The 15,572-nt window shown below is 37.0% G+C and overlaps 1 protein-coding gene across 1 annotated transcript; it reads right to left on the bottom strand.

The window, feature by feature from the left end:
- Nucleotides 1–868: 868 nt before the first annotated feature.
- LOC128224319 (carbohydrate sulfotransferase 1-like) lies at nucleotides 869–6,668 on the bottom strand. Its single transcript, XM_052934134.1, has 3 exons — nucleotides 6,524–6,668; nucleotides 4,880–5,117; nucleotides 869–3,833 (listed from the first exon to the last, which is right to left on the bottom strand). The coding sequence occupies exons 1-3, from the start codon at nucleotides 6,663–6,665 to the stop codon at nucleotides 3,071–3,073; spliced, it is 1,143 nt and encodes a 380-aa protein (XP_052790094.1). The 5' UTR covers nucleotides 6,666–6,668; the 3' UTR covers nucleotides 869–3,070.
- Between the last annotated feature and the right edge of the window lie 8,904 nt (nucleotides 6,669–15,572).

Genomic DNA, 15,572 nt, shown 5'->3' with positions numbered 1-15,572 from the left:
TAACGCCACTGATATGTGCACAAATAATAGTGCTATTACAAACATGTTAGAATTATTCTGCAGATCGTCAAAGTTGGACTCTTACTCTAACATTGATGTCTGTGGTGCATTCGTCCATGTTTTAGTGCATCCGTCCGAGTTTTCTAAGATCTAAGTTAAACCAACGAACAGAAAATTTGAAAAGTCATCGATTGTTATTGGCCCCCACAAAAATGCAAACACCAAGTATATGCTATCTTGTATTACAGACACTGATTTAACAATTGCGCTCTTTTGGAAAATACTGTATGGGATTTTTTTTCGTTGAATTTGCCCGTGTCGGTAAAATTGATAAAACATGCAAATACCAAGTTTGGTAGATGTTTGTTCAAATGCTCTAATTGCACACACGTATTTGTGTATTTTATGTTGCCTGAACTCAATAAGTAACGAGGTGTATGTATTCAGTCACATAAACATTTGTCAACTGCCACGATTACAATTATTCTATGAAAACTACAGGGACAAGCGACAGAAGTCGAAACATAAACCCTCTTTAGGAGCACAAGGCATGGACCGAAATTATTATGCGCTAGAAAAACAAACATATAAACACCAAATACACAAATGTGGACAGGAACGCAATTTTGATCATCGTGGCACTTTAAACGTGAATACGGAGAAAAAGCGAGAGTAAAATCGCGTACTTTTGTCCCCTTAATACAGACCCTTCCCACAGACCACACTCGTCAATATAGCTTTACCGATATATGATGAGAGTACCGCCATGGTACGCCATGGAACGGTCAGTGAAACACAAATTCACTGAAACCCGGGTCTACTTGTGGCTTAAACAAGGTTTACGAAGCAAATTCACAACTCAAATATTTTTTGTTACATTTATTCAGCTATAACTGTTTTGATGAGATGCCTAAAAGTAACACATTACATAGATTCCTTTAAAACTACTCTAATCATTTAAATACCTATATTACCGTATACATGTGTACGTGATGATTGCTGATGAAGTTTCAAATCCACCAGAAACAACTGTAAACAAGACATTTGTGAAAACACGTGGATGAGGGTTAAAACAAAAAATATGGAAATAATTATATTTCTTAATGGTGGGCCGATCCGTGACTCAAGTGGGTATGAAAATGCACTGTTAAATGTAGCACTTGTAGATCTCGTTGCAGCCTAAAACGGGACTATTTAGTAGTCAACTCCAATATTAATTTTATTTAAAAACCTTTAAGCAGAAAACATTACAAAAACAACTGTTGCATATGTAACTTAGTCGTACTTAAAGTCCATGTGCCACTGAGGACTAAATAATTAGAGAAAAAGGTGAGTATATTACTATGATAGAGTCTCATATAATGTGCGATAAAATCCCGAGGCCCATACGATGCTTTATTAAAAATAAAAGTATGGGAAATACCAACGAAATCACTAACTTGACCACTGACTCATTGTATGCTAATGAGGTAGATAAATGGGCGGAGCATAGCGCTTTGTAAACAGTACCTGAGCGGTTGCCGGATTAAACTTGATAAATAACTAAAGGAATACTAAACATTTTTCCGATGAAATTCCACATGAAAAAACATCCTCTTTCTTAAATAAATAAACATAACAGGACATTTGTTTACCTGAAGATCATAGACCAATATGTGGCCGAATAACAAAAAATATTAAATTGTTACCATACATACGTTAACAACACTAATAAACACTAACTAACAGCTTTCTTGTTTCGTGATTGTTTGATTAACATTATCACGTGATATCATTAATGTATTGTTAAAATGTCAAAATATCGTTTACTGCTGTTTTAAGTCCTGGTGGTCTAGTGGTTCAGACGATAAAAAATATTTTGTCTTGACTACTGGCGTGGGCTTGCATCCCACTAAATAATACTTTTGTCCAAACACACGAAAGAGTACTGTGTCAATAACAATTGTCTTATAACCTCCATCAGTTGAATATAATTGAGCTTTCAAATGAAATATTTATGCAAATAACAGTTAAAGAAGAATTATTTTGTTTAAAAAAATATTTAAACCAAAAACTTCTTTGTTAAAAAATGCCAATCATTAGTATATAAAGCAACAAAGAATTTTAGATATTCAGAAAGTCACGTGATATGCAAATTTCGTAATGATGTTGTGCGCACTAAATTTAGATTATACTTAAAGTTTTGGTGCATTTTGTAATTGCGAAAAATACATCTTTTCACATTCTTGAAGTTAAAAAAAAAGTCAAAAAGGTTAAGCGAAGTCATTTGGATATACATATTTTTTACATCACTAACACATAATGGGATATATGTGATGTAGGGATATTGCAACACTTATTTCCACCTTTCTGAGTCTTAATCTGAATTAAAACTTGTATTTTCTTCAATCATGGTACCAGATAAAATTTGCAAATCACTACAAAACAACGATATCATGACCAACATAGTAAAGTACGCGATTTTCTAGTAAAATGACACACAGCGTGTGCACCTTATTTGTACGAGCTTTCAATAAAGTATACTTTAAAATGATAATTGTAATCAGTGTATTACATTTCTGTTGAAATATAAAACACCGATTAGTCGACAATCAAAGGAAAACTACTCTAACATCTTTCTTCTTAAAAAAATCTTCCAATAACCTCCCTTTGATTGTCCTACAATTTCTCTGTTAAGATATTAAACCTAAACGACGTAGAGGAAGCTACTAAAAGTACTAACAGTCTAGTCTTAAAGGTACTCGCTAATGTTTTTGTTAAAAAAAAAAAAAAAAAAATGTATGACGAAAAAGTGTTGCAAAACCTTAGAAGTGTTTAAACTAAGTTATCAAAACCAGACACCCTTCATCAAATGGTGAAATTTGCTCATGTAGTGTTCCTGCGCTTTGATCTTTTGTCAGCAGTCTTATATAACTGGTTGTAAGATATTTTCGCAGACATTGGCTCATTCTAAGACAAAAAAAGTTGCCAAAACGATAAATCTGTGAGAGTTCAGCTTTAAGATAACTGACCACAAAATTGTGCATTTACTTGGTTTAGACTTAACTTCCTCAGTAACGACTCCATTACCTTAATAATAAATGGTTTTATATCCCAAATTCTTCATCGAGTAATGACACAATGTCTGTATAGTGTAAAGTGCAGAATCACTCAACTGCTCCTTCCACTTGTCAATCTCCAGCCGGGAGTTTTTCCTGTAGGTGCCAAGTGGACGTACTGAATCCTCCTTAGCGTTGGTCATCATATGTACATAGTTTTCAATCTCTTTGTCATGATGGATACCTAAGGTTTCATAAAGTTTACGCGATGTAGCATTAGGATTCATTGCCAGATCTTCGAAATAAATCCGGTGAACTCGTTCCTTGTACTTCTCCTTCATAATTCTAAATGACAAAACGTCATCGTCCATCTTTTCACAAAGATATTGCAAACATTTAACGTATCTTTCTTTGTTAACAACATAATCTTCAGCTCCACAAAAGTCGAAATGCCACAATGAATTAGCGGTTGCACGAGGATCACGTACTAAGTGAAGTATCTTTAACGTTGGGAATTCTTCCATCAAGTTATATAACCAGTCGATTGGAGTTCTTATTGTTTTAATGACCCGAATCTTCGACTTGAGACATTCTCTACGCAAAATTGCCCGGCAAATCGGATGGTCTATAGAATCTAAGCATTCGGAGGTTGCGGCGTTTGTTTTTAAACCAAGTGGCAGAAAGTTTTTGTAAACTCGGTACTCTTTAGCCACTAGTGTGGAAGTATTGCATGTAAGCCACGCCCTAAAAATAGTATCTGCTTCATATTTCATCGTCATGGAAGGGCGACGACGCCTGAAATTAATTACAAATGATATCAATTCAGGAGATAAATTGACTGATATTCCTTAAAGCTGCACCCTCACAGATTTACCATTTTTACATTTTTTTATTTTTTGTCTTGGAAAGTGCATTTTTTTTGCGTAGATATCTGCAAACCAATGATATAAGGTTGCTGACAAAAATCAGATCGTAGATTTTCCTATATTCGTTCGAAAATTGATGTTTTTTGGCTTAACGGTTTAAGAAAAATGCATAAAACATCAATTTTTGAACTTAAATATAAAAATCTGCGAACTGATTTTTTGTCAGCAGTCTTATATAACTGGTTTCCATGGATTTTCGCGAAAATTGGTTCGTTCCAAGACAAAAAATAAAAAGTTGTCCAATCGTTCAATCTGTGAGAGTGCAGCTAATAGAACATTTTAAATTTATGATGTCAATCAGTTAAATCAGAAATAAGGTTAAACAGATTTAAAAAAGGAACAGATAGAAAAATTATAAAGATATAAGACGATATGATAAAAATTAAAATCACTGAAGCAAATGAATATGTAATTATTTGACTCATGAAAAGGTCACATTCCACTCCACAGGTCAATATCAGTTATTTACCTAAAACAGTTACTTAGGGTTTTTAATTGCATGTGTAGACATCGATCACCTTTAAATGACTTATGTAGTGACAATAGCTGAAATGCTCAATTTGTAAAGACATATTTTCCGTTTTCAGTTGAAAACAACGTACTAGTTTGGTTTTGTAATTATCATTTACATACGAAAGACAAATTTATTGTGACTTCAGGCCCCAATTTCTTGAAACTTCTTAAGCTTAACAGGCTTAAGTAGCTTATTGCAATTATCCAAAATACCTATTTATAGTGAATTTTGATAAATGAAAACTAATTTATTGTGATAATCGTAACGATAATTCCTATCTTAAGTATTAAAGCATTTAAAGGAGTATATAAAGCAAACTATTGAAAGACAAAAATATTGGGTTTAGTTTAATCCTGTTATAAGAGACTTTTTCGAGAAATTGGGGCCAGGTCATTACTTACCTAAACTCAAGGTTGTGTCCGCGTATGGCAGAAGTGTTATTGAAGAAATGTTCGTGTAGTGCCCACAAAGGCTCAAATACATAGAACACATCTGTACTTTTCTGTACAATGTTGCCTAGCAACGTGGAGCCACTCCGTGGATACGCTACGATAATCACAGGTGTAAAATCCTCATTTACTGTTTTTGAAGAGCTGTGTAATTTCTTGGAGCTTCGTAGCATTGTTCGTGAACTTGTCCCTGAATTAAAAACACTTGTTTGGTAAAAAGTGATAAAGGCAAATCATTACTCTTACCTTCAATTTAAATGGATTAGACACCAGATAATACAATTGCAAAAACATGTCAAAAACTTACATGAAATTGACATCATTGTGATACATCGCTTACAATACATGTTTTTTGTTTCGCATTTTTTGCGCATTTTTCCAATTTAAATTTTACTATGGTTGTCTATCACGTAAATTCCAGTAGGATCAAAATTTTAAAAATAGCGTCGAAATATTTATCTGTACTCATAAACAGATATGATTTAAACTGGGAAACCATTATGCGTTATCTTAAACGGAAAAACACAGATGAGACAGCAACATGAATGTTGCGTTTATGATTTAAACCATGTAAAGGGATGTTTGTCGGCCTCCTATTAGCTCGCATTGTCAACTCTAGGCTTGTTACTGTAACAGTATTGTCTGAATTCTGGTGTCTAGCACCTTTAAGACTTAATATTTTCGATAAAAGCTAAACACGGTTTTGATAACTTTTTTGTTTTGATTTTTGTCTAGGAATGAGCTAATATTTACGTTAATGTATGGACACCGGTAATATAAGGTTGCTGACAAAAAAAGATCGTGGTTTTTCAAATTTACTTTCGAAAATTAATGTTTTATGCCGATACACTGATTTTTCTTAAAGCGTTAGTAATGCTTTTAGTCATAACTAGTATCTCGTGTGCATGACATTGTTTCTCGTGCGCCCGACATAATATCTAGCGCGTACGGCATAATATCTAGCGCGTACGGCATAATATCTAGCGGGTACAGCATAATATCTAGCGCGCACGACTTGGTATCTCGTGCGCACGACATAGTATCTCGTGCGCACGACGTAGTATCTCGTATGTATGTCGCGCGCACGAGATCAATAAAAACATACACATGTCACCTCTATGCCACCGTACATAACACATCAATGTTCCGCCGTATATATGAACTTTGCGATCTGATTTTTTTGTCAGCAGTCTTATATCTAAGGATAATTTTACTATTTAATTTCTGACAAGAGAGTCAGATTGTACGGAATCTCAAAACTAATATTATTTGCAAGAAAAGAATAATACAGAAAAGTTTCCGTACTTTCATGACTTACAGTTAACAAACTACCTTTCAGGAAAGAAATTAACATGTTTTAAACTCAAAATTGACACTTATACTACCTAGCAATTACGTTTTAAAAATACTATGTGAGTCACCTTCCTTACAGAGCTATGTATTAATCCGAACTTTTAAAATGCAATGTAATTAGTATATAAACCTAAAATAATGTAAGAAGTGTGATATTTAAATAGAAATTATTATGCATATTTCAGTTTCTTTTGAATGAACGTCAATTTTCTATATCAATATTATCAATAAACCCAATTTTACCTTTATTTAACAGTCCCCACTGCTTAACATGGATACCGCCCTTATCAGCTACTAGCATCAGTTTCGCTATGAGCAATATTGAAGTAAATATCCACACTAACGCGAGAGATAATTTCACGTAATTTATTTGTCTTAAAGTCATGGTCGGTATGTACGAACTACTGTTTGTTTAAGTTAATGTGTGCAGCATGTAACCTATACATAAACACAAAGTTTAATTGTATATTAGGTTCATCGAATAGGTTCGATTCACTTGAGAGAATGTTAAAATTGTCGTGAAGATGAGCGCAGTGAAGCAATCATTAAGAATGGTGCATTTGAGCTACTTGTTTCATATGGTGGCTTTTTGCTGCCGTTTCGTACTTATGTATTTTCGCCGAGAAAATACGACACTTTAATGTGTTGGGGCGAATACATCACATGTGTCGGGGCGAAAATCCCGCCCCCCCCCCCCCAAAAAAAAAAAAATAATAAAAAAAAAAATAAAAAAAAAAATAAATCAATAAATAAAAATATGCTATATATGTGTCAGAAATACAACGGATTAATTTTTTTGCCATAATAATATTTTCACCTGAACCTCTGAACTTTATAAAGGTCGTATAATAAGGAGTTACACAAAGCCAGATCTTAGTTCGTATTTTTCATTACATTAGTATGCTATTAATTTCCGTTGCGTACTTATGAATTTTTGCCGGGCAAATACGTCACTTTGTGGCGGGGCGAAAATATGCCATGTGTCGGGGCGAAAATACAAAACAAATGTCATGTGGCAGAAAGACGACGCCTTAATTAGGCCATAATAATGGTTTAACCTGAACCTCTGTCTTAGTTCGTATTTTTCCTTTAAAATACAGTAGTATGCTAATAATTTCACTAGTTCATTCAATGACTGACTGTTCGTGTATTCGCATCCTCTATAACACGTCATACACAGTCCAGAGTTTCATAGAATTTATACGTTGAATCCATTTTCGCCCCACCATATGGCATATTAGGGCTGAGTATCAATTGAAATGATCGATATTTGTATCAATACAAAATTACCGATATTTCATATATCATACGATATTTTTTCTAGGATTAAAATTGGTTAGAGATGAAGATTATCAACAGTTTGACATTTTTATTCGCATACTATTATGCACCAGTCAATTGTTACCACGGCCTCCCAAGGTCTGGGGAATAGCGGGGACATTGACTTTCGGTCCAGCCAACCCCGGGTAAAATGCAAGGACGAACTGATTGTCAAATCCCTGCCAAATGCCCCCGCACCCCAGGGAGCCTAGGTAAGGAATATTCCCTGCTTTATTTTGCGTGTAGACAAAATCACAGCATACTGCGGGGCAATCTGAAAGGCAAAAACAGGCCCATTTCCCCAGCTATCTCCGGTATACCCAGGGACGGGGGGCCGTGGTTACAATTGACTGGTGCATTATATAAGGCAACACATGTGAACAAAAACTGAACATATGACCACATCAGGGCCATTCAGTGCCACTGGTTGCATTTTTCATTGACAAATATCATGGCATCAAAAGCGTCTTGATAAAGACATGGCCTTTCCGACGAGAGTATGTCCCACTCTCAGTAGCAACTGAAGTTCCTTGGAAAACAAGGTACTTTCAAGCTAATTTTGCTAAACTTGGAAGTTTATATTGGTTTGAATTCCAGAACTGAAGCGAATGATTCGATTTTGGTTGTTCGCTATATTGTCTAATTTCATCCGCAGCCATTTCTTTTGGTGACCGAATAAGTGGTACAGTAATGGCTATATGTAAATCTATTTTAATAGAATTGTTCGAGGTAAAAGCTGTGCAGATGCGTACATTTAATTTATTTCAACCGGACACAGTGAGCTTCCCTGTCATTGCAACCTTAAGTGAGCTGTACCACTGTGGAGGAGCGACCACCGGAACTTGCTGACTATTTGAGCATCTGTCATCGGTATTCGCGACGGAAGGAAGCGTTGCAGCGGTAAGTTGAAGCCCAATATTTGCTCTTCTACCTCGTATTTCACCTTGTTATGTTGATTTTGTATACTGACGATAATTTCCCCAGCTCCGAAAATTCAGAAAATGCTATAACACTGTCGAGATTTGTAAAAATGACCAAAAAACTATGCATTGCTCAAAAATATGCGCCGTTTGTTACAAAAGGCCCCCGTATCGTCTTTACAGAGTCATAAATCAAAAAAGTGAAGCGACCAATTTATTTGCCCAGCAAATTATTGGAGAATGTGGTACCGTGTAAGAACACTTCTACTGTAGGCTGGTTACTATGTCGTTTCAATATTGTGCAAACTGTGGTGCCAGGAGCTTTTCTCCCGAATCAGACTTGTGCATATTTTGAGATCTGATTGCATAGCAAGTACATTTCGGTGCTTACTCATCCCGTAAGAACATTCTCACGCATGCAAACATAACTGTTATGTATTGTACCTAAGCCGGAACACAACAAAACTAATAAGCACTTCTTAAAAAGGAAAAATGCACATATTAATAAATGTGGTGGCGCTGTTGCCCTAATGGTGACGCTGTCGAGTAGTGGTGGCGCTATCGAGTATGTTTTGCGTATGAAGTATTATAAAAAGTTAACGCTTTTGGAATGAATACAAAAGTTGCTATGTTTATCATTCAATGAACATTATGCTGGTATGCATACTTCTTGCGGAAACAAAACTCTTCGTGAGCCACCTTAACCTTACTTAAAACTATTTCGAAACAAACGGCTAGGTGCTGTTAATTTTTACCATATAACTATAAGTATATATATATTTATAATATTAAATAAACTACTCAAATTTTTACTTTAGTGTCTCCATATGATTGTCGGATTAAGCTTTGAAATATTTCGAAGAGAAATATGCTGGCGCCGTATTCATAAAACTTCCTTAGTCATTTCTTAACTTAAGTCGATTTCTATATTGTTTAAAGTCAACTGATCAGAAAAATAATTTTATAACTTGTTACATATATATTCAATAAAATCAATGAAAATAAAGTATTTCGGATAACATTAGGTTATCATAGAATATGACCAGGGAGATACTTAACTTAAGAACTTGACTTAAGTTACGAAATGGCTTAAGAGTTTTATTGAATACCGACCCAGGACGCCATAATTTAAGCACACCACAAGATACGGTAAATTCCATAGCGTATACGGATGCTTCAATGTTTTCCTCGTTTTAAGTACAATAAAAATGTATCGTTTGCCAGAAAGGTAAAAAAGCTGTACTCCCTCAGGTTGACCGCTTAAACAACTTTATTTTATTTTTTGTCTTGGAATGAACCAAATTCTGTGTAAATGTCTAGAAACCAGTGATACAAGACAGCTGACAAAAGATCAGTTCGCAGTTTTTCATATTTAGGTTCGAAAATGTCTATTTTATGGCTAAACGCGTTACGAATACTTTAAGAAAAATGACTTTTTCATCAGTTTTCCAAAAAATTGGGATGTGTTCTGTTGTGAGTTATCTTTTATGACTGAATTGAAGGCATTAATACCAATATCAGCGTTACATGGTTGATGTGTTAAACAACAGCAAATATGAAGGATATTGCTGGCGAATAGAAGTGCCATAAAGGTACTAATATGGAGAATAATACGAATAGATCCGCACTTAGAAAGCCATACAATGCACTTCGGACATTATAAGAAATGATGAGGTTCATACAAGATCTGCACTTTACAGCCTCGTCTTTAACCTAGTATGCCACCTTTTTGAGAACTTAACAGACAAGTCAGACATATAAATAAGGTTTTGTGGCCGTGATGCTTATTTGATCAGACATTTGGTACTTAAATATCCAAACAAGATAGTTCGATTCTGGAATATTTCTTTATTATTCAAGCCTCTTTATATACCCTCCTATCAATTGAAGGACTTTTAGTTTCATGGATATCTTTTGCCACCATATTTTTGCAAAGAACAATGTAAAGCGCAACATTTCGAAAGATAATTTGGGCTTCATTACTTATACATATTTAGCTCTCCAAAAAGGTTCTCGGGGTATGGATTAAAGAACCTGACATGTCTCAGATTAAAGTCATGCAGACCATACTCAGTGTGTGTATACCACGTGATAAATTACGTCATAAATGCTACGTCGGAAGGCATTATTTTGCTTCGAATGAAGACTTAAAACAAAAATAACTTCACCATTTCTTTACCATTTGCGATGAAACATAGCGCACTCTACGCCTCTTGAGGAGCCCCGCCTTCAGTCTTTTACCAGAGTTTGATAGAGAGTTCAGCTTTTTCAAACACTTCGACAAACCTTTTTACAATACGGCCGTCTGACGAAGCACTGTCAAAACATTATTTTGGAAACAGGTTTGTCGAAGTGTTTGATTAAACTATTTACCTTATCAAACTTCGGTAATAAAACGAAAGCGGGGCTCTTTAAGCGGCATAGACTGCCCTTCGTTGTATTTAAAATGGTGTAGTAAAAAAAAGTGATATTTAAGACTTTATTTTAAGCAAAATATTGCCTTCCGACGTAGCATATATGACGTCATTTATCACGTGGTATACACACACTGATACTATGGAAACTTAAATTATTATTTGAATTATGCGTTTTGAAAACATGAAGTCGGTAAACACGTGTATGGTGATATTTAGACTTAAAACTGGGAAAATGTTCATGAAACATCTGAAACTTATTTATGTAGTCGCTTAAAATGAATATCAAGAATACAGCATAAGGTACTGTAGATGTAAACGAATTTTGTTCTGTGAAGCCGAACTCAAATTCCTTAAAAGTGCCGCTCAGCTGTGAAATATCATTTGCGTTAAAGACATCTTTTCTTAAATACATAGAAATGTTTTGTTTTTTTCATTCTAATACCGAATAATCTATATCAGTTTAAACCATTAAATAAACAATAAAACTTTGATCGCTCGAGGACGTCAGGGTCCGAGTAAAAACCTCGAAGGAACCATTGTTTCGAACGACCCAAGTTTCAATTTCCTAGTCTGTTTTGAATTGTCTTTCAGAGTATTTTAAGTTTGAAAGCCGTCAAACCGAATGTTTACTAAGACATCGATTATGTATTGTGTTGTAGAAATCGCACATTTGATCAAAGCCTGTGGTATACTAAATGTTATAAAAATGTTAAAGGAAACCCTATAAATGGATAAATAGAAAAGTTTATTTTTACAAAAAGCACATAATGACCTCGAGGGAGTCATAAGGTTTTGTGCATAATTTGTGTATTTTGGACCGGCTATTGTTCTCGACACCTCGACTTATTTAAGTTTCGATGCAGCGTCAGTAGATTTAAAACGAAAATAGAAGGAAAACTGTTCGGGACTAAGCTTCGACCTCGAAGGACAGCCGGTTCTCGAATGACCGCCTGTTCGAATGACCGCAGTTTTACTGTATTCATTGCATTAAATAACCAAGTTGCTAAAATGTTCCTATCCCTGACGAAATGGTTAACGGCTTTCATTCCCTGATAAAGCACTGGCTAGCTCAGTTGTTAACGAATTCATATCCCTGACAAAGCATTGGATAGCCAAGTTGTTACCGGTACCTTTTACTTGACCAAACATTGGGTAGCTAAGTTGTTAACGGTACCCTTTTCTTGACCAAGCATTGGGTAGCTAAGTTGTTAGTGGTACCCTTTACTTGACCAAGCATTGAGCAGCTTAGTTGTTAACGGTTACCTATCCCTGACAAAGCATTGGATAGTCAAGTTGTTAACGGGTTCCATTCCTTTACGATGCATTGGAAAGCTAAGTTGTTAACGGGAACCTTTGCTTGACAAAGCATTGGACAGCCTAGTTGCTAACGGGTACCTATCTCTGACAAAGCATTGGATAACCAAATTGTTTACGGGTCTGGAAAGCTATGTGGTTAATTGGTTCCTTCCTTTGACTGACTAAGCATTGCTAGCAAAGCGGCTAAAGGGTTCTTTACTTGACTTAGCTTACCAAGTGGTAACGGGTTCCTTTTCTTGACAAAGCATTGGATAACCAAGTGGTAACGGGTTCCTTTTCTTGACAAAGCATTGGATAACCAAGTGGTAACGGGTTCCTTTTCTTGACAAAGCATTGGATAGTCAAGTGGTAGCGGGTTCCTGTCCCTGACAAAGCATTGAATATCCAAGTGGTAACGGGTTCCTGTCCCTGAAAAAGCATTGGATAACCAAGTGGTAACGGGTTCCTTTTCTTGACAAAGCATTGGATAGTCAAGTGGTAGCAGGTTCAAGTCCCTGACAAAGAATTTAACATTCAAGTGGTAGCGGGTTCCTGTCCCTGCCAAAGCATTGAATATCCAAGTGGTAGCGGGTTCCTGTCCCTGACAAAGCATTGAATATCCAAGTGGTAACGGGTTCCTGTCCCTGAAAAAGCATTGGATATCCAAGTGGTAACGGGTTCCTTTTCTTGACAAAGCATTGGATAGTCAAGTGGTAGCGGGTTCAAGTCATTGACAAATCATTGGATAGCCAAGTGGTAGCGGCATCCTGTCCCTGACAAATCATTGAATATCCAAGTGGTAGCGGGTTCCTGTCCTTGTCAAAATATTGGATATCCAAGTGGTAGCGGTTTCCTCTTCCTGACAAATCATTGAATATCCAAGTGGTAGCGGGTTCCTGTCCTTGACAAAGCATTGAATAGTCAAGTGGTAGCAGGTTCCTGTCCCTAACAAAGCATTGAATAGCAAAGTGGTAGCGGGTTCCTTTCCTTGACAAGTCATTGAATAGTCAAATGGTAGCGGGTTCCTCTCCTAAACAAATCATTGAATATCCAAGTGTAAGCGGGCTCCTGTCTTTGACAAGTCATTGAATAGCCAAATGGTAGCGGGTTCCTCTCCTTAACAAATCATTGAATATCCAAGTGGTAGCACGTTCCTGTCCTTGACAAATCATTGAATAGCCAAGTGGTAGCGGGTTCCTGTCCTTGACAAATCATTGGATAACCAAGTGGTTAACGGGTTCCTGTCCTTGACAAATCATTGGATAACCAAGTGGTTAACGGGTTCCTGTCCTTGACAAATCATTGAATAGCCAAGTGGTAGCACATTCCTGTCCTTGACAAATCATTGAATATCCAAGTGGTAGCGGGTTCCTGTCCTTGACAAATGAATGGATAACCATGTGGTTAACGGATTCCTGTCCTTGACAAATCATTGGATAACCAAGTGGTAGCGGGTTCCTGTCCTTGACATGTCATTGAATAGCCAAGTGGTAGCGGGTTCCTTTTCTTGACAAATCTTTGACAATCCAAGTGGTAGCGGGTTCCTTTTCTTGACAAATCATTACATAACCAAGTGGTTAACGGGTTCCTGTCCTTGACAAAGCATTGGATAGCAAAGTGAAGCGAGTTCTTGTCCATGGCAAAGCATTTGACAGCCAAGTGCAAAACGGGTTCATGTCCTTGACAAATCATTTGATAGCCAAGTGCATAACGGGTTCTTGTCCTTGACAAATCATTGTATAACCAGGTTGTAGCGGGTTCATGTCCTTGACAAAGCATTGAATAGCCAAGTTGTTTACGGGTTCCTGTCCTTGACAAATGATTGAATAGCCAAGTGGTCGTGGGTTCCTGTCCTTGACAAATCATTGAAAAGCCTAGTGGTAGCGGGTTCCTGTCCTTGACAAATCATTGAATAGCCAAGTGGTAGCGGGTTCCTGTCCTTGACAAATCATTGAATAGCCAAGTGGTAGCGGGTTCCTGTCCTTGACAAATCATTGAATAGCCAAGTGGTAGCGGGTTCCTGTCCTTGACAAATCATTGAATAGCCAGGTAATAGCGGGTTACCGTCCTTGACAAATCATCGGATAACTAAGTGGTAGCGGGTTCCTGTCCTTAAAATGTCATTGAATAGCCAAGTGGTAGCAGGTTCCTGTCATTGACAAATCATTGGATAACCAGATAGTAGCGGGTTCCTGTCCTTGATAAACAATCGAATAGCCAAGTGGTAGCACGTTCCTGTCCTTGATAAACAATCGAATAGCCTAGTGGTAGCGGGTTCCTGTCCTTGATAAACAATCGAATAGCCAAGTGGTAGCAGGTTCCTGTCCTTGATAAACAATCGAATAGCCAAGTGGTAGTACGTTCCTGTCCTTGATAAACAATCGAATAGCCTAGTGGTAGCACGTTCCTGTCATTGATAAACAATCGAATAGCCTAGTGGTAGCGGGTTCCTGTCCTTGTTAAACAATCGAATAGCCAAGTGGTAGCACGTTCCTGTCCTTGATAAACAATCGAATAGCCTAGTGGTAGCGGGTTCCTGTCCTTGATAAAAAATCGAATAGCCAAGTGGTAGCAGGTTCCTGTCTTTGACAAACAATCGAATAGCCTAGTGGTAGCGGGTTCCTGTCCTTGATAAACAATCGAATAGCCTAGTGGTAGCACGTTCCTGTCCTTGATAAACAATCGAATAGCCTAGTGGTAGCAGGTTCCTGTCCTTGATAAACAATCGAATAGCCAAGTGGTAGCACGTTCCTGTCCTTGATAAACAATCGAATAGCCAAGTGGTAGCGGGTTCCTGTCCTTGATAAACAATCGAATAGCCTAGTGGTAGCGGTTTCCTGTCCTTGATAAACAATCGAATAGCCAAGTGCTAGCAGGTTCCTTTCCTTGACAAATCATTAAAACACCAAGTGGTAGTGGGTTCCTGTCCTTGACAAATCATTGAATAGCCAAGTGGTAGCGGGTTCCTTTCCTTGACAAATCATTGAATAGCCAAGTGGTCGCGGGTTCATGTCCTTGACAAATCATTGAATAGCCAAGTCGTTAACGGGTGTTTGTCCATGACAAATCATTGAATAGCCAATTGGGTTCCTGTCCATGGCAAAGCATTGGATAGCCAAGTGCATAACGGGTTCATGTCCTTGACAAATCATTGAATAGCCAAGTGGCTGCGTGTTCCTGTCCTTGACAAATCATTGAATAGCCAAGTGGTAGCGGGTTCCTGTCCGTGATAAATCATTGAATAGCCAAGTGGCTGCGGGTTCCTGTCCTTGACCAATCATTGAATAGCCAAGTGGTAGCGTGTTCCTGTCCGTGATAAATCATTGAATAGCCAAGTGT

Source organism: Mya arenaria, chromosome 2 (assembly GCF_026914265.1).
Source record: "Mya arenaria isolate MELC-2E11 chromosome 2, ASM2691426v1".
Lineage (NCBI taxonomy): Eukaryota > Metazoa > Mollusca > Bivalvia > Myida > Myidae > Mya > Mya arenaria.
Note: the sequence above shows the minus strand (reverse complement) of the source record. Positions and strands in the feature narration are given on the sequence as shown.

What these genes read in the sequence shown, in the direction of transcription:
- LOC128224319 (XM_052934134.1), bottom strand. Translation starts at nt 6,665, where the DNA reads ATGACTTTAAGACAAATAAATTACGTGAAATTATCTCTCGCGTTAGTG. An exon ending in GTGGGGACTGTTAAATAAAG is followed by an intron (nt 5,118 to 6,523) that starts GTAAAATTGGGT and finishes TTTTTAATTCAG; the next exon opens with GGACAAGTTCACGAACAATG. An exon ending in GGACACAACCTTGAGTTTAG is followed by an intron (nt 3,834 to 4,879) that starts GTAAGTAATGAC and finishes AATTAATTTCAG; the next exon opens with GCGTCGTCGCCCTTCCATGA.